Source organism: Canis aureus, chromosome 25 (assembly GCF_053574225.1).
Source record: "Canis aureus isolate CA01 chromosome 25, VMU_Caureus_v.1.0, whole genome shotgun sequence".
NCBI classification, from domain to species: Eukaryota; Metazoa; Chordata; class Mammalia; order Carnivora; family Canidae; genus Canis; species Canis aureus.
In genome coordinates, this window is record NC_135635.1 from 32,515,161 (window position 1) to 32,534,118 (window position 18,958).

The following is an 18,958-nucleotide window of genomic DNA, read 5'->3' on the forward strand; positions in this document are numbered from 1 at the left end:
GAACTAGTGCAGACAGTGGGTCCGTCACCTTCAGAAGAGAACACAGGGAAGACCTGTGACCCAGAAGGTATAATTTCTGAATTGGAGAGTTTCAAAGTTACAATGGAAAAGCTGCAACAAGAGCTTTCTTTTTGACAGAAATCCAGAAAAGATGTGCTGCTTCCTACCACCCCCCTCTGGCCAGGGCCTATCAGCAGCACCAAATGAGCGCGACAGAGGCCCACCTCTGAGATGGCATCTTCCCAGCCACTCGCAGGAGCCAATCATATCATCGCAATGGAAACCTGCAGCTCCAGATAATGTCACTTGGCCCCAAACACTGTACAGCGTGTGCCTTTCCTGTCTTCCTGAGAAAGTTGAGTTTGAGCTGCTGAGCCTGACCCTTGAAAAGCCTTTGGAATTCCTCCCGACACAGACTAGATAAGGGATTTATTTTTAATTGGAAATTTTAAGGCGTTTACTTTACCATCCCTTATTTGGTGCACAGATCTAGCTATTTCACGGAGATTTCAGCTCTGCCAATGAGCGGGAGCTGATACCTTTCCTCAGAAAATCTGGTTGGGGGTGGTCAGCAGAAGATTCAACAAGACATGAACAAGGGAAGTTCTTGCCTAGACCCACCCAGAGAAAACCCCAGAGAAGAGCGCTGAGCACTCATTTCATCATGAAGCTTCAAGAGCAGAGAAGTGCTTTTAACACAAATGAATACCGTCCAGTGCCCAACAGAAGCAGGAGGATTCTTCTCCCAACTCCTACTGCAGCCCCTGCTCTAAGGATCTGGCTTCTTCCCAGGCAGCTTCCTCTCTTGATGCTGTTCTCGGCCCTGCAGACACCCACCGGGAGTTCTGAGGTAGGGCACAACTCAGGTGATTTCTTCACTGTCCATGCTCCCCAGGGCACTTTCCTGGTGACAACCTTTAAGTGACCTGTGGTCACTTGGGATCTGATTTCATTCAGATATTTTAACAAATAATGCTGAAGGGTGTTGAAGGATGATGAAGGGTGTTGTGGTAGTGAAGAGTAGTGAAGGGTGTTGAAAGCAATTGTTAAAAATTGTGGGATTCTTTGGAGTTTCTACATTTGGCATTATGGAAGCTAGAGGCATACTGTTACTTATATATTTTTTTAAGATTTTATTTATCTATTCATGAGAGACACAGAGACAGAGGCAGAGACAAAGGCAAAGAGAGAAGCAGGCTCCCTGCAGGAGCCCGATGTGGGACTCGATCCCAAACCCGGGATCAGGATCTGAGTTGAAGGCAGATGGTCAACCGCTGAGCCCTCCAGGCATCCCTATAATGTTCTTTTCTTGATTCTCCATAAAATTTAAGTAAAATACTGCTTCTGTATTTCAAATGATGCAAAATATAGTCTGTTTGCTTTAGATTGTTTCATATGGATCAACTCCAAAAGAAGTATTATCATTTAAAGTTCTATATAATGAAAAATAACCAAATGTTGAGAGATAATAGAGTATATATTTGAGATCTCATAATATATTAAAGTTTTTAGAGCTCACAAGATTTAACAGCACATAATGAGATGGATTTTGTTTTGTTTGGGCTTAAATAGATTCTGTAGAACTATTTGTAAACCTTCTGTAAAGAGTTGTTGGTGAAAATCATTTAAGCAGTCTTAAAAATCTCCATTTTACACACAACTAGATGTCTTCTCATCATAAATAACAGTAAAAACACAAAAAGGTATGTTTCTGAGTTTCAACTGCAGCATCTTTGACATTGACTGAATGGAATCTTATCTCCTAATATATAAGAAGCACTGTTCATTAGAAAAGCACTATTTCTTTGTCAAGAAGAAAACATCTTGGAATTTAGATAATTGAAAATATGGCTCTAAAAAATAGACTGATGATACTTAATGAGCTTGTATTCAAATCTCTAACTTCAATTTAATCTGGGCTAGATATTGATAAGTAGAATTTAATTGACTACCCATGGGAAAATGTCTTTTTCCCAATCCTGGATTCTAAGAGGAAGGATGGTCCTAGGCACACCTCTCCTAACCACTATACCACTCCCCTGGTGGTTGGCAAGTTTAGTTGCCTGGGAACAGTTAGTTGACTGGGAACATCAGGAACAATAACTGGGCATTCTGACTTTGACTCTGCTCTTCATCCTCCTGGGAGTTAGGCACATGCCAAAGGGCCTGAGCCCTGTGTTCCTCATGACAATACTCTTACCTTTGGGCAGGCCACAATCCAACACTGTTCTGCAGCTCAGTGGGCAAGTTTGCCTTGTTCCAGGGTTTACTCTTAACAAATCTTGCCATCAGACGTGAATATGTGTGCCTCAGCAATTCAGTAGTAAAGATGATATTTTAAATTTCATACATATACTCTTTTCCCCCAAATTTTTCAGATCCAGGTCAGAAGAGAGAGCTGTTATTTACTGGGGACCCCTTGGGAGAACCCAACATTACTCATCACTGAAGCTTTTTCTTAAATATGGTTCAGAGACTTAATATAGGTTTTAGGCATTCAAAAAAGAGATATTTCTTAACACCCATGAGAGAATATGAAGGGGGGTCAGCAGGGAAAAAGAAAGTATACATAAACTTCTAGATGATCATTTGTTTTCTTCAAAGCACTATGCAAAAATACTGTTTTTGTTTATACAAGAAGGTCACACCCTCCCTGGGAAGGTGAGGGGTTTTTTAAGCTTCTAGTAATATTTATCAAACCAAATTCAATCTCCGGCACAAGTCACTGATCCAGGAGGTATTAGGGCAGTGTAATGATTATGAGTGAAACTTCAGCAAATAAATTTTGAGGAAAAGACTCGGCTTTATGGAAAATAGACAGCAAGCCACCACAGCCTACCATCTGATCTGAAAAGCTAAAATGAAGATTTTTCCTTTCCTATAGGTTGCAGTTAACATCGACTTTGACTTGACACCAGATTCCTTTGATGATCAGTACCAAGGCTGCAGCCCACAGGTCATGGAGAAGCTAAATCAAGGGGATTATTTTGCAAAAGAACTAAAAGCACATAGGAATTATTCTAGGATCTGGGCAAACGCCCACTTAACCTGGTTGAACAGAGCAGAAGATCTCCCCAGGAGCATGAATATTACACACGCTGTGGCCATCCTGGCTTATACATCAAACAACATTGTCCGCACAGATTTTACTAGAGCCATGGCCACTGCTGGCAGGTCCCCACAGCAGTATAAACACTCATTCCATTTCAAATACCTCCACTACTACCTGACTTCAGCAGTCCAGCTGCTAAGGGAAGAAATGATCCTGACGAATGGCTCTTCATGTTATGAGGTACATCATGAGATGAAGGGTAACTATTTGAAAGCCAACAGAGGGGCCACCATCCGATTTGGCCAGTTCCTCTCCACTTCCCTCCTACAAGAAGAGGCACAGAAGGTTGGGAACCAAACTCTACTCACCATATTTACCTGCCTGGGAGTGCCTGTACAAGAATTCTCTCTCAGGAAGGAAGTCCTGGTCCCTCCCTATGAGGTGTTCAAAGTTGTAAATATGAGCTACCACCCTCAAGGAAATTGGTTGCAATTGCAGTCAGCTGGGAACCTGAGCACATACAACTGTCAGCTGCTAAAAGGTATTATGTTATCGTTCTAAATCAAATCTACTTGTGTCAGGATCCCAGAACACCAGTCTTTTTAAAAAGTTATTTTTCTGAGTGGGTCTGTGGGGGAAAATTGACCTTCAGGAATGGCAGAACTGACAGATTAGAAACCTTATTTCTTTTCCCTCCCCTTCTTTCTCTATCTCTAGAAAAACTGTGCTTCTTCAATGGCACTAATATGTGGAGACTTCTAGACACAGAGAGTAAACCTCTACTGAAAAAGATAGCACATAAAAATATAGCATTATTACCTTCACCCTCAAACTCATTTTGGTTTTTTGGGGGTTTTTTTTGTTTTGTTTTTGGGGGGGTTGTTTTCGTTTTTGTCATGGTCACTACAGGAATACGGAGTGCTAAGAGTAAAGCAGGAGGCATGATTTATTCATTCACCCTTATCTATTACTCATCTTCAATGTTCCAAAGCACTAGGATGGGAGGCCCCAGGCAATATGAAATGAATAAAGCAAAATCACTGCCGTAGGCGGATTTTAAGTCTACTGAGACATAGAAATATGAGCAAATGTCCACACGCAAAAGCACTAAGCAATACACCAGATGTTTAAGCAATGGTTGTGGCTTCTCAGTGCTGGAAGCTACTCATTCTCTCTGGAGAAAGTGAGAAAGTCTTAATGATAGAGGACCACATGGGACTTGAAGAAGGAATGGGACAGGGTTGTAAAAAAGAGAGGAAAAGTCATTTTAAGCAGAAAACAACATACGCTGAATCAAAGAGATTTCAAACAGCCAGTGTCTTTAGGGAATCTCCACAATAGGATGTATAGGACGCAGGAAGAGGCTAGGAATGGAAAAGGAATAGGGGATTGATTGGGGTGGGAGACTTCTGATGGGCCTGATGGTTAAAATTATTGTATTCTATACTAAGGGCTTTCTAACTTCATGCTAGAGGTAATGAGAAGTCATTGGAGGAGTGGAGCATCAATTATATCAGTATTTTAGCAAGAGTTCTGACAATATTGTGAAAAATGAACTGAAGCAGGAGAAATTGGAGATATCACAAAACAAAAAAATATTGTTCAGATCTTTTTTAGAAAAATATGTGGCTAACTCCATTCCATCTCTGTATGATGCCAGCCACAGTCCCTGCACAAAATGGTAGTTCTGTGGCAAGTGCTATGCCCTGTTTGATTTAGAAGGAAGATCATCCTTATCCACATGTGCACTTGTTCACACTCACACTTAACTGCAGTTTCTGCCTTTGAAATATCCCCAAATCTTTCTCTATTCCATCATGGTTGCTACTGTTAGTAATTCAAGCTATCAGCATTTCTTAGCATTTGGGGGCTGCAGTGTAACAAAGACCCTAAAACAGGCATCCATATTGAGGTCTTAGGCTTGCTTACTCTGGCCTATCTGCAAACACAAACCAGGGAAGAGGTGACCTATCAACACTTTTATCTCCTCCTGCCTGCCCTTGGAAGTGTGACAGGCAGCAATATGAGCAAACTCAGTCTGTTCCATGGAACCAAGAGATTAGTGTTTGCAGAGGAGAATGAAAACCTAGAGTATAAAGCAAACAGTGAGATTCTGATAATAAATAAGGACAATCATAGCTACTTTCCAGGGTTCTCTGGAACTACACTTGACTAAGGCACTGTTGCTTTATTCTCATCATGATGAAGTTGAGAGAGAAAAATTTTTCTCTAGGTCAATTCAATGAGCACAGTAAAATACATTAAGTAAAAAGTTGTAGAATATTTACATCAAAGAGGAGGAAAAAAAAGAGTATGTAATAGAAACTATTACCCATATTCTCTACTCTGTAAATCTCAAAGAAAACTATTTCAAGACCCTCCCCCACCAAACTAATGATCTTTGCTTTCCTGTCAGGAAGCTGCTCAAACACAACTTTGAGTTAAGGCTTAGTTGGAGCAGCCATGCACATTGCTAGACCTTGGAAGCTTGGTTGGTCTTGACTGGATATTTAAAATCACAAATCATACGTGAGGGAATCCGTAATCTTTTGTTGCCCTGTAAGCTCTCTGTGGGCAGGGACATGACTACATAGTATTTAAGGGTTTGGCATAGAATCCAGGCAGTTTGACTCCAGATCCACTCTTTCTGGATTGCTATCCAACTTGTACCATCAGTCCAGTTGCTTAAACTCCCTATGTTTCTTTGACGATGTAAGGAGCATCATGATAGAGCCCCACAGGGTTCTTGTGAAAGTTTAAAAAATAAATAAAATACTAAATTACTTCTACATGACCTACCATGTAATAAATGGCAAATAAGTGTCTTAACTGACAAGTAACACTCTACCTATCCCACCATCCTGGAGCAGTATTGGATTGATCCATACATGAAAAATGGGAGGAGGGAGGTGGTGTTTTTCTTTTCTGGGAGTCCTTCTTTGGGATCAGTGGACTCTTTCCAGACCTGTTTTTCTAGATAACTCTTATTGCGCCGACATCAACCTCAGTTGAGAGATTCACAAATGGTCCCTAAGATGCTGTCTCTTATCCCTTCAATTTTTTTCCCATGCAAAAGCCACAACTATTTTAACATCTCAAAAGATCCCTCTGAGTCAGTGACTTGTTTCCTTTCCTGTTCTCTCTTAATCTGACAAATATCATACTTAAAAGACAACATGAAGACCTTTAAAATTGGTCAGCCAGGATACCGTAATTCTCCCAATGAAAAGACAATAGATCCAAGAGTACAGTTTCCCTGTCCTTTGATTTATTTCAAAATTGTTTCTGTTTACTTGTAACTACAGTTCTCAAGTTCAAAGAGTACTCAGGAATCTGTCAACCTCAGAATCAAAAGGTCAAATTGGTAGCATAAAATATTTAAGCAAGTCCATTTGCAAAAGAAAAATTAAGACATTCTAAACTAACAGCTCTCCCTTCTAATTCTCTCACCCCTCTTGTGGCCTATAGTGGTTACCATAGAAACAGATGTTTTCATGCCCATTGAAAGACTCAAAATAAGTTATTTTAGTTATTTGTCCTTAAATGTTGCTTTGTTCAGGAAAATAATCCATGCCAAAAATCTATAAACACACAAATACATACTCTGTTCTGTACCATTGGATTCACAAAGAAGGATTTATTTGTTAAAATGTTTCACATAATCAAAATTCTTAAGCATGTTTCTAGAAAAAATACAGTCAACTTTTGTAGTAAGCCTGGTTTTACATATTAACTTTACCAGTTACTAACAGTGAGAACACGGGCAAATGGTTTAGTCTCCGTGTGCCTCTATCATGTGTAACATAGGGAGGAAAATCTAATGAAAATCTACCTTATAGGATTCTGGTGAGTATAAAATGACCTATGCGTGTTAAAGCTCTTAGAACAGATTCTGACACTAGTAAGTACTCAAAATTTCCCTAAGCTACTACTACTATGACATATGATTTACTTTATTAACTTCCTGTTCTTGTTTTTTTTTACTCTGGGTTTTATCTCAAACTAGTTTTCCCTATTTGTACCATCACATTAGCCTTGAAATGGAGTGTCTATCTGAGCTGCATGGATGAAAGAATGAGTAATTGAGGGGCACCTGGATGGCTCACTTGGTTAAGCATCTGCCTTCAGCTCAGGTCATGATCCTGAGGTCCTGGGATTGAGCCCCAGTCGGGCTCGCGCTCTCCCTCTCTCTCAAATTAAAAAAAAAAAAAAAATTTAAAGAAGGAAGGAAAAAAAGAGAAAAGGGAGGAAGGAAGGAGGGGAGGGAGGAAGGGAGGAAGGAAGGGTGGAAAGAGAATAGATTTTGGAGCCAGGAAGGGCTGGGCATATATATTAGTAGCTATGTGACCTTGTGTAAATGACAACCTCTGAGCCTGTTTCTTCATTTATAAAATGGGGGCAAAAAGAACATTGTGCAAGTACTTGGCGTCCACCCTCTCAAACATAATTGAAAAACCCTGGGAGGGACACCTGGGTGGCTCACTGGTTGGGCGCCTGCCTTTGGCTCAGGTCGTGATCCCGGGATCCAGGGATCAGGGATCCAGGATCGAGTTCCGCATCGGGCTCACTGCGAGGAGCCTGCTTCTCCCTCTGCCTGTGTTTCTGCCTCTCTCTCTCTCTCAGTCTGTATCTCATGAATAAATGAATAAATCTAGAAAGAAAGAAAGAAAGAAAGAAAGAAAGAAAGAAAGAAAGAAAGAAAGAAAGAAAGAAAGAAAGAAAGAGAAAGAAGAAAAGGAAAGAAAAAAGAAAGAAAGAAAAAAGAAAGAAAGAAAGAAAGAAAGAAAGAAAGAAAGAAAGAAAGAAAGAAAGAAAGAAGAAAGAAAGAAAGAAAGAAAGAAAAAGAAAAGAAAGACCCTGGGAAAGCACTTTGCATGTGGAAGTGGGATAATAGTTTCATGGCACAAATGTGTGCTTCACTGGTATTGACAGGCAAGAAAAAAACAAAGAAGAGACAGAAGAAACAATGCTTATCATTGTTTAAGTGCCAACTTTTTCATAGATAACTATCTAAAAAAATAACACTTGTTAATCTCCACATTCTAACAGAAAGAGGCTATAGACAGCATTTCCCTCCAAATATCAGATTAACTAGATATACTGCATATCAATTTTAGCTTCTGCTTTTCTTCAAGGGGTTGACTGTTTCTTTCTGAATAATCCAATATAATTCACAGATTCAGAGTTCATGAAATACAAGGTATAATAATTATGTATTTCTCCCCAAACTGTATACCCTAAGGCAGAGATGACCAAATTTATGTTATAATCCACCAAAAATAAATGATACTTATGTAGCAAATTTCATTCACAGAAGGTTTTCACACACATTATCTGTTTAATTCTTACAACTACCCTGTACATTGGTTATTGACCCCACTACACTGATTTGAATACTGAGGTTGAGAGAGGTTACATGGTTTGTGTGAGATTATTCAGCTTATAAATAGACTAAGAAATATGTATGCACTATTAATTTTCCTTGTCTACTCTTACTGGTAAAAATGGGATTTTAAATATTGTTTATATATATAGAATTCCAAGAAATTTCAGAAAACACAAGGGATTTTATGTATTATTATGTGAAAACAATGGAAAAATACTTCTCTGTCATCTCATCATCCTATTGAACAATATGTTCAAATGCTGAGGCAATCACAGAGTTGAAGTTTTCCTCAATCAAACATCTTTTCTACCCTAAATAGTCACTGAAGGCTGGTTGAAAAGGAGATCCCACTCACTATTTAGAGCATTTTCTAAAGGTTTCCATCTTCCATCTCATTCTATATCCTCATCCCAGCATATTGCCAATCAGTAGTTTCTTGTATTTATTTTGCTTTCATCAGCCATACCCTAACTGGTTGCCAATCTTCTCCATCTTTCCATGAAGAGCATGTATGTATAGGAAGTACATACACACACACACACACACACACACACACATACCAAGCAGGATTGTATGAATACTTTTTGCCCACTTTGTAATTTTTTTTAAGATTTTATTTATTCATTCATGAGAGACACAGAGAGAGAGAGAGGCAGAGACATGGGCAGAGGGAGAAGCAGGCTCCATGCAAGGAGCCCGATGTGGGACTTGATCTGGATCCTGGGATCATGTCCTGAGCCAAAGGCAGATACTCAACCGCTGAGCCACCCAGACATCCCATCCCACTTTGCAATAAAAAAAAAAAAAGAAAGAAAGAAAGAAAGAAAGAAAGAAAGAAAGAAAGAAAGAAAGCAAGCCTATGTGTGGACATGCCATATATGGAGAAACAATACTGTGGCTAAAAAGATAGAGTTGAGCCAGACTGCCTGAGTTGGAATGCTGCCTTCACTACATACCAGATGTGAGATGTTTGGTTAAGTTTCTCCACAAATCAAAATGTCACCTTTTGATCAGCGGAAAATAAGGAGAATAAGAATAAATACCTCGTAGATATCCTGTGAGGATCAAGTGAGTTAATTGATAGCATTGCTTAAAACAGACCACGGCACAGAACAAGTTGCTAATCAATGTTAGCTTTCATAATGGTGATGAAGATGATGGTAATTAAAATGGGGATACTGGTGATGATGATGGTGTTGCTGCTGACAATAAAGACGGAAAATCAGGAGATCTCACACACTAAAGAAGAGATGGGTCACCTGGGGTAAATCTATGAACTTCTTGGTGCTGTTCCATTACCGTAAAATAAACAAGCTGAGTTCTGTTAGTTAGAAAACAATCTAAGAGGATACTTTTTTTTAAAGCAGCTAACTGCAAATATTTGTATTAGGAGTCTTCTACATTAAAAAATGAATCAAAGGACAAATTAGATAGTTTTTTGGAGTTTTTTAAGATTTTATTTATTTATTTGAGAGGAAGAATGAGAGACAGAATGAGGAGGGGGGAGGCAGGAGGGAAAAGCAAAGCCCCCTGCTGATCAGGGAACCTGATGTGGGGCTTGTCCCAGGAGGAATCATGACCTTAGCTGAAGTCAGATGCTTCACCAACTGAGCAACCCAGGTGCACCAAGGTAGTTTTTCAAAAAACAAAAACAAAAAAGTCTGCTACCTAAAAGATCTCTAACTTTGTTTTGTTTTTACAGGTTCTGGCAAAAAGTACAATCCTGCTCCTATGGTTATTGCTTGTCTCTCCTTTTTGACCAGTGTTGTCATCTCTTCCAAAAGTGGAGTATAAATGAAACTTGTGGTTTTGCTTTTGCTGTGCCCTTTTGCTTGATGCCAGCCAGGGCACCCTGAATACCCTTGGGGACTCACTCTGCCTGGTTATCAACTGATGTAGCGCTGGCTCAGCCTACTGCCTGTGAGTGGACCTAGAACTCAGTGTATTTCTTCTTCATGGACACAGATTTATCCTGGGATAGAAAAGGACCCAATCAAAGCTGGTGAGATACAGTCATGGTAATTTTTTGGAATTCGGATCGGGAATGGGGTGGGGGCCTTTTTACTGAATGAAGATTAATGAAAGCAGAGTACGAGTCTACAGTTGCTGGCAGCTATCTTGCCACCAGTAGGGGAAACTCTATCTCCTTGAGAATAGAGTGAACACAATGAAGGAAGAACTAAAAAATGAAAAGAAACAGTTCTGATAAGAATATATGAGCCCCTAGATCCAACTATGCCTGAGTCAGAATCCTGGGCTTTTTTTATTACATAAATCAATAAATTGTATATTTTCATAAGTAATTTGAATTAAATCTCCTATCTAAAGTGATCAAAGGACTTTTTGGAGTTATGGATACAAGGATTCTCCATTACTTTTATTAGCCATCCTAAATGGGAACAGATCGAGAAGCTTGAGTTCGAAAGCACAGAACAAATTCTTCATCAAATGGAAAAGCTTTAAACCCCAGAGAAATAATTAAAGCAAATTTTCTTCAGAGATTTTTTAATCAGCATTCAAAGCCAAGCCAGTGTAGTCTCAAATAGGAGGAAATGTGAAAACTTGAGAAATAAAAGGGAAAGTTAATAAAAGATGTTAGTGAAATCTCATTCACTGGCAGTAATGGGATGCCACACCTATTTCTACAGTATTACAAAATTTAGAATTTAAATTCATATGTTAATTTACAGAGGGACTTTATGGCAAATTGGATTTTAAGTCATCTTCAAAACTTTAGGTACATTTATTAAGAAAGCACATGCATGTGTGTGGATTTATTTTTTTTTTATTTTTATTTTTTTTATCTATGATAGTCACACAGAGAGAGAGAGAGAGAGGCAGAGGCACAGGCAGAGGGAGAAGCAGGCTCCATGCACCGGGAGCCCGACATGGGATTCGATCCCGGGTCTCCCGGATCGCGCCCTGGGCCAAAGGCAGGCGCCAAACCGCTGCGCCACCCAGGGATCCCCATGTGTGTGGTTTTAAAGGAGAAGATATGGGAGAAAAAAATCTGATAACCAAGCAAATATCAAAGATATATCAAGTCCCCACTATGTGACAACAATTAAACAAAAGGAAGTATAAATCACCAAACCTCACAGCTGGGAATATTCTCTTACTTCCCTCAGGGGGTGATGGGGGTTGTTCTCCTGATTTCCAAAGACCCTAGTATTGGGCTAAATGGAGTAAAGGGGGAGACTAGATCTATCCTTTGAGTTATGAAAGTCTATGCTACTTAGCCCCCCTGAGATTTGAGTAATAAACAATGAAAGTGAAATCAGTTCATCTGACCCCAGTAGGAATGTCTAAAGGGATTGTGTCTTGACAGAAGAGACACAATGGGGAGTTAGCTGCATAAAATCACCCAGTAGAGAATTTAGGCATCTAGTACTGTCATTATTTACATGGCATTTTGAGAATAGGGCCAAGGGCATCTCTATCATCTAGCTTACATTGGCCTCTACACCAAATAAGGCAAGCATATAATTTCCATAGACACAGTTTACATGATTTATTGCCCAGGGACCTTGGCAAGTTAGTGGCTCCTGAGTAGAGAATTCTGTGGGCCTGGCTCTGGGAACAAGCTTTGCTCTGAGCTTTAGTGAGGCAGAGAAAAGCCTCCCAACATCTTGCATATTTTGTTTCTGTGCCATATAGATGCACTTATTGAGCCAGACTATGTACAAAACACTTTGGGGATTAAATGTTGAATGTAATATGCCAGATCTTCCAAGAGTTTACAGTCTCTTGGGAGAAATTAAGAACACAAACAAGTCACAGAGGAATACCAAAAGAAAGGGGCAAGTCAAGTTTTCTGTTCACAAGAGTTCAAGAGAGAAACTCCTGAGGCAAGGGAAGAACCAATAAGGCTTCAGGGAAGAGGCAGCATTTGAGCAAGGCCTTGGGACACTGAGGTGGGAGCGAGAGATGAGAGGAAGAAGACAGTGAGTGTAGGTATGTGTCAAACGCTTAGAGCCAAAATGCATACAAATAGTAAGTACTTCAAATTTAGAGAAAAGTGAGATCCCACTGTCCTATGGTTGGAAACAGCTTTCTATGGGAAATGAGGCTCAAGGGAAGGCTTCAGAGGGAAAAGAGAGAGCTGAGTAGAAAGGAAACAGAGGATATAGGAATGATCAGTGTACATAAGGGTCAGGAAATAGGTGTGACAGAGTGAAGCTGTAATGTGGACTGGAGAGGAAATTGCCACCCAAGCTAAAAAGTCAGCCTAATGCATTGGATCTTCATGAGAAATCCATTTTCTGAGTAAGACATCCTAGATAAATGACTCTTACAGCCACAGCATCAGTGTCCCTTAAGAACTTGTTAGAAATGTGAACTCTGGAGCCTGATCCCAAATCCGTAGAATCAGAAACCCAGGGCCTGTGTTTAAGAAGCCCTTCAGGCTTATGACTTATGGGATTATGATCCATAAAGGAATAACCAGGTTTTTGAAAAGATAACGTAATTCTTCCTCCTGCTGCTGCTTTATAGGGCAAATCTCCAGAGATAGAAGTTATGCTCTTGAGTGGTATAGATTTGTGGGTTGAGGATGAATATGCATATTTTACATTCCCTCAATCTCTCCCTATAGTCCTAAATTTTTGTGCAAGTAGCCAGTGAAATGGACATTTATTTAAATCAATTCAAAGTTCATGAAATCTTAGGAGATGAGTTTCAAAAAAAATTCACTGTAATTTCTGCTTTTAGTCTGAGATATCTTTGAAGATAAAATGGATAAATTCACATGGATTGCTAAAAGGGCTGACACTATAAAGTTGCATAGTATTTATCTCCTATAGTAACTTTTATTAATGCTTCTCCCTTCTTGTGCACATGAAAAAATAATCTGGCTTCACTTGTTTTATTTTTATCTTTATGATTCAATGTTCTTTTTTAAAAAAAGATTTTATTTATTTATTCATAAGAGACACAGAGAGAGAGGCAGAGACACAGGCAGAGGGAGAAGCAGGCTCCATGCAGGGAGCCCGATGCGGGACTCAATTCCAGGACTCCGGGATCAGGCCCTGAGCCAAAGGCAGATGCTCAACCACTGAGCCACTCAGGTGTCCCTTTGATTCAGTGTTCTAATATGCCTATCTGATTGTCTCAAAGTTCCCTATTTGCTCTCACTTTAAAAAATAATAAATCCAGTGAAAGAAAATTCCTATAGAGCTTGATTTGCTTAGAGAGCCAGGACTCTTGGCCTGAGTTGTCCAATGATCTGAATCAAATTGAATTATAGTTTATGAACCAGATCTTCATTTGGTAAAATTGAACATTTATGGAGCTAGATGCTTTCAGAGATGCCAAAATGTACCAAACATTGGCAAGTGATAGAACGTGGGAAAAAAAGGTATTACAAGCATTACAGGACTCCCTCACTGGCTTCCTTATCTTCTTGTAGTAAATGCCCATGTGTTTTTTATTTTGCTTTATGGCAGTTCACTTTTTCTTCCTCACTTATGCTTCATTCAAGCAGTGAGGTCACACTGTGCTCGCGGAGGAAGAATGAAACTAGATAGAAAGTAGAAACTAGTGAGTCTTCCCCCAGGTTGCTTTTCAAAACCTGAAGGAATTGACAGCAACGAGAAGAACCCAAAATAAAGAATCTGAAAGACACATGCAATAAGAGTAATAGGTTTGAGAAGAGTGCATTCCCCCCCAAACCCCCAGCATATCCACCGGCTGGAAGCAACAGCAGACAGGCAGTCATCAGAGTGGGCAGATTAGAAGTCCTTGGTGGTGAGACAAGGCCTTTGAGAGGCCCTGTCAGTGATGGCCAGCTTCACAGGAGCCACCTGCCTCTGAAAACCCCTGCTGTGACTGAAGTATGTATGGCCCTTCCTAACCTCACAGGGCTATACTAGCTGCCATTCCCATTGAAGTGTGGTGAAGACCCCCCCACTTGAACTGCCACTAGTCATGCTTCCTGTCATTTCATAGGAAGACTCTGCCCAGGACTATTCCTGGCCCTTGTCCCATTCATTTCCAGATGACTCCCCCAGCTGTTGCAATATCCCTGGACAGTCTGACGACCAAGAGCAGGCAAGTGAGGACCTGAACACACACAGGTTCAGAGAAAGTAACAAAGCGAGAGCTCCACCTCCCTTCTCCCACTTATATACGTTTATTTTTGAGGACAGAGTAGCAAATGAATCAGAGTTCAAGAATGTCCTCAAAATAAGCCAGCTAGAGGATCACCTGGGTGGCTCAGTGGTTGAGCACCTGCCTTCGGCTCAGAGTGTGATCCTGTGGTCCTGGGATCGAGTCCTACATCAGGACTATGTCTGCCTGTGTCTCTGCCTTTCTCTCCATGTCTCTTATGAATAAATAAATACAATCTTAAAAAAAATAATAAGCCATCTACTAATGGATACCTATTTCAAATGCGCAAGGTTTCAGCTTTGGAGCTGAGAGATAATGTAGAGTTCAAGTCTTGAAACTCATCCTTTTCTCAAGCCCTCTAAGTCCTGAAACTTTCAAATCCCCTTGGCTCTTGCCACAGGACATTCTGAAGGTCTTCCTGTTTAGGGGGCAAGGAAGAGATTCCTAATTCAAAATTACAGTGGTGATTCCAATGACAGCCTTGGCTTTGGGAGCTGAGCTCCTAACTCAGGCTAGCAAAAATGCAACTTCAAAGTATCCACAACTGAGGAGGTCATGGTGGCAACCTTGGTGGATGTGACTGCATCGTAGACTTCAAAGTACATAAACAGAGTGTCTTCTTCCCCAACTCCATCAAATGCTCACAGTTTTTTTTTTCTCTTTCAGTTTTTCATATTTCAGCCTAGTTTTTAAGTGTAGGGAAATATATTTTATTTGTAGAGGAGAAAATGAGATTTCAAACTTGAGATTAGAACATGTTTGAATGAGGACAAACCTTAGGTATTCTCAGAAGAAAAATTCCAAGAAAGAACTAGAGTTATTCATTGCTTTTTTAAAATTCTCAACAAAGTTCCTGTTAGGTATCATGTAGAATAGGGCCATCTTGAAAGCATACACTCTTTCCCATAGATAAGGGCCAAAGACTTTCTGGTAGGCAAGGGATTTGTCTAACCTTCCTTCCCCAATACAAGCACATCTCAGAAATCCTACTTCTATGAGTGTTACAGTCTTTTCTTTGTGAAAGGTTAGAGCACCTCCATTTTTGAAACTCCAATAGCTCCTAATTATAAGACCTCAATAGGAGACAGACAAGAATAAACCGTTTGCCCTGGTCTTATCCAAGTAAGAAAACTATTACTCTTCATTGATTGTTCTTATTTACTCCTGGATAAGTCATACCAAAAGAATCTAGTGATGGCTTATGATAGGTAAGGCACTGATGATACAGAGATTGGTATATGAGTGACAAAAATGCAGAAGGTAGGGGCACCTGGGTGGCTCAGTTGGTTAAGCATCTGCCTTCAGCTCAGGTCATGATCTCAGGGTCCTGGGATTGAGCCCCACAGCAGGCTCCCTGCTCAGTAGGGAGTCTGCTTCTGCCTATGCCACTACCCCTGCTCATTCTTTCTCTCTCAATTAAATAAAATCTTTTTAAAAATGCAGAAAATTACTTTATATGTTTCCTGTGCCTGAACAGTAGTTTCTGCCAGATTATCTAATGATAATGCTAACATTTACCTGGACTTCTCACTGTAGTATCTAGAAATAGGACTACTAAGAGTAGAAATTAGTTTAGGGTTATTTTAATTATGCTTTAAGATGATATGTAATGTTTAGAGACATCCTCAAATGTAATACATTTCCTTGATGTTCTGAACAATATGTTATTTTTAGTAACTGCCATTTCAAGTAGGTTTTCTTTGATTATTTTTATTTGAATAAAGCAAAACTTGAGGTAAATGGTCTACTGGGTGACTACTCTTTGTACTTCTGTCCTAACATAACTCATTTGTGGCATCAAAGGTCTTAAAACATACTCCAAATATTCACAGGATACGAAATGATTTTCTGATAGAAATGAGCAGTTCTGTTGCACTCCTACTAGTAATTGGCTTTCTTGGGCACAGAAACCTTGGTTTCCATAGTATTTATGGCTTTTTGGAGGACTTCTAAGATAGGCGCTATTGTTTTGACAACCTCCTCCAACTGAACTGCAATTGACTTGATGGTATTCTTGGAATCCTCAGTTTCTAGCGCATCCTGCAATTTTTTCAAGATGTCTATTGTACCAATTTTGGATGGACCCGGACTTGTGTTTTTCTTGGATGTGTTGGCATCTGATTGCTCTTTGGTGTCTTTTCTATAGAGGTCACCTAACTGAAGATTCATGACGGGATATTTCATCAAGAGTGAAAGAGAAGATTCCAAAATCCTAAGGATGTTACTACTATTCAATGCAGAGAGAATGACTGGTGTTTGAACAGTTTTGAACACTTCTTTAGCTGACTGCTGCAACTCCTTTACATTGGTGGTATTCTCAACCACAGAGCAAACAGCTGTTGCAATCTTGGAATATAAAGGTCCCTTTTGCATTTGGTCATACTTTGTCTCCACTACAGATTGCATCTCTTTAAAAATTTTGAACATTTGTTCAAAGACATCCTTGGCATTATCATCTTCTTTCACAGTTATGGACTGGATCTGAGTATTCATAGTGCTGTTAAACAATTCAATAAGCATGTTAGTGAAGGCAGCAAGATCTTGCATGTGAAGGAAAAATGTTTTGGCAGCTTGAACCAGCCTCTCTTTATCCTCTTCTGATTCTGAAGACATTTCTCCAACAAAAATGTTTCAGTACTGCAAAATAAAGTAGTAATAAAGATGAAAACTTAAATTATATTTGTCAGCCATAAAGAGATTGACAGTATAATCTAACTGTGAAATTAACTACTGTCAAGGGTAGGAAAGCCACACAGGCTATAAAGCAGAAATGATCCTGTGCTTTAATAAAAATAACAACAAAAATAACTAAAAGACAGAATAGGGATGTTTCAAAGAATTTAAGCCACATATCAGATTTTGGATGGTACTGGATTCTCAATTGGATATGCTGATATTTTCTTAGGTATCACCCTAAATAACTATCCAATCTGGTGGAAAAGATTGTATAAGGCTTAAAACTTACATAGAAAGGCTCTGGTTCCTGTTAAGATAGAGCAAGCACACTGAGTACAACCAAAAATCCTGAACAGAATATATAAAGTAATTCTCAGATAACTCTGAAGGGTGGGTAACAGCAGACCAAAAGGATAGAATATGACACTTCAAGATGATCAAGGCCATCTGATGCAGACTCCCAAGATTTCTGTCTTGCCTAAGAATGTATCTGTACTTTCACTGTAACTCACCCTCTTCTGCTATTGAGGGGAGTGTTGACGTCTCTAACTAATGTTCACAAGTAGAAGTCTGGGGGAGATACAAAAAGATAGGATTGTGAACATTGATCCAGGGATCCCAAACTAGCAATTTGTAGGCAAAGTCTGACCAGCAGATGTATTTTGTTTGAAAAACAAAACCTCCAAAGATTCAGTGTTGCCTAGAGAATAAAATCCAATTTCCTGGCATGGCATTTAAGGTAATCTACAAACTGCTCTTAATTTTCCACTAGTTCCCTTCCCTTCACTGCATTCACATATATCCTGGGCCACTAGCATAGTGGATTAATTTTGTTCCCTGAAAATGCTCTACAACATTAGCTCCTTTGTTCACAGTATTCCCTCCACCTGCATTAACTCCTCCCTGCCCTACTACCTACACACCTATTGAAATCCTACTTATCCATCCACACACTCTTCTTCCCTTTTTTCCTCTGTGCCCATATACAGTAAGCCCAAGATATGTCAATTGCAAAATGACACACTGGGCCAAAGTAAAGTAACACCCTGCTTGGTCCTCCTTTAAAACTATAGAGCAGGGGATCCCTGGGTGGCTCGGTGGTTTGGCGCCTGCCTTTGGCCCAGGGTGCGATCCTGGAGTCCCAGGATCGAGTCCCGCGTTGGGCTCCCGGCATGGAGCCTGCTTCTCCCTCCTCCTGTGTCTCTGCCTCTCTCTCTCTCTATGTCTATCATAAATAAATAAAAATAAATAACTCTTTAAAAAAATAAAATAAAACTATAGAGCAGAACTTTAGATTTTACACATCTCCTAGCTGATGTCCCCGTTCTGAATCCTCTACTCACCCATTAACAATAGAAATTATTGTTATTAATGTAAGAAGAATGGCTACCATTCAGTAAGTTTTTGCCATATATTAAGCACTATCTCAAATGCTTTACATGCATTATCTCAGTTGATCCATATGACAATCCATAAATTACAAACTAATATATCACACCAATTTAAAAAATGAGATTAAGAGACTTTCCCAGGGCTACATGGCTAGAGAGTGATTATTTTGGGGGTACACAAAATAAGGACTGTCCAATTCTAAAACCTTTGTGTTTTTTTCCATTAAAGTTTTATGGGGACTGGGTGATCTTCCTGCTTCTGAGATGTCCCCGCTGTAGATGAAACAATGGGGATGAGAACAGAATCTAGAAGGAGAAGCATGGAAGACTCTAAGCTTTAAGAGA

General features: G+C 39.7%; 2 protein-coding genes across 13 annotated transcripts in view; one reads left to right on the forward strand and one right to left on the reverse strand.

Annotated features, from left to right (window-relative positions):
• Positions 1-17,159, forward strand: ART4 (ADP-ribosyltransferase 4 (inactive) (Dombrock blood group)). Of its 2 annotated transcripts, XR_013364256.1 has the most exons (4): positions 1-850; positions 2,885-3,593; positions 10,141-10,450; positions 11,268-17,159. XR_013364256.1 is itself a non-coding variant. In XM_077870966.1 (3 exons), the coding sequence occupies exons 1-3, from the start codon at positions 665-667 to the stop codon at positions 10,230-10,232; spliced, it is 987 nt and encodes a 328-aa protein (XP_077727092.1). In that variant the 5' UTR covers positions 1-664; the 3' UTR covers positions 10,233-17,159. The 2 variants fall into 2 exon arrangements, 1 of the variants encoding a protein (XP_077727092.1); XM_077870966.1 differs by having other exon boundaries at positions 10,141-17,159.
• C25H12orf60 (chromosome 25 C12orf60 homolog) overlaps positions 10,204-18,958 on the reverse strand; it is a 19,713-nt gene continuing 10,958 nt past the window's right edge. For 9 of the 11 annotated variants that reach the window (XM_077870973.1, XM_077870975.1, XM_077870974.1 and 6 more), the window contains one exon: positions 10,204-17,183. In XM_077870973.1, coding sequence (XP_077727099.1) covers positions 16,428-17,159 — 732 coding nt within the window. In that variant the 5' untranslated portion in view covers positions 17,160-17,183 and the 3' untranslated portion in view covers positions 10,204-16,427. Of the gene's footprint in view, positions 17,184-18,335; positions 18,448-18,819; positions 18,895-18,958 lie in introns of those variants that run through there. The other 2 variants (XM_077870977.1, XM_077870976.1) reach the window with 2 other exon arrangements.

What these genes read in the sequence shown, in the direction of transcription:
- ART4 (XM_077870966.1), top strand. Translation starts at nt 665, where the DNA reads ATGAAGCTTCAAGAGCAGAGAAGTGCTTTTAACACAAATGAATACCGT. An exon ending in CACCCACCGGGAGTTCTGAG is followed by an intron (nt 851 to 2,884) that starts GTAGGGCACAAC and finishes CCTTTCCTATAG; the next exon opens with GTTGCAGTTAACATCGACTT. An exon ending in CAACTGTCAGCTGCTAAAAG is followed by an intron (nt 3,594 to 10,140) that starts GTATTATGTTAT and finishes TTGTTTTTACAG; the next exon opens with GTTCTGGCAAAAAGTACAAT.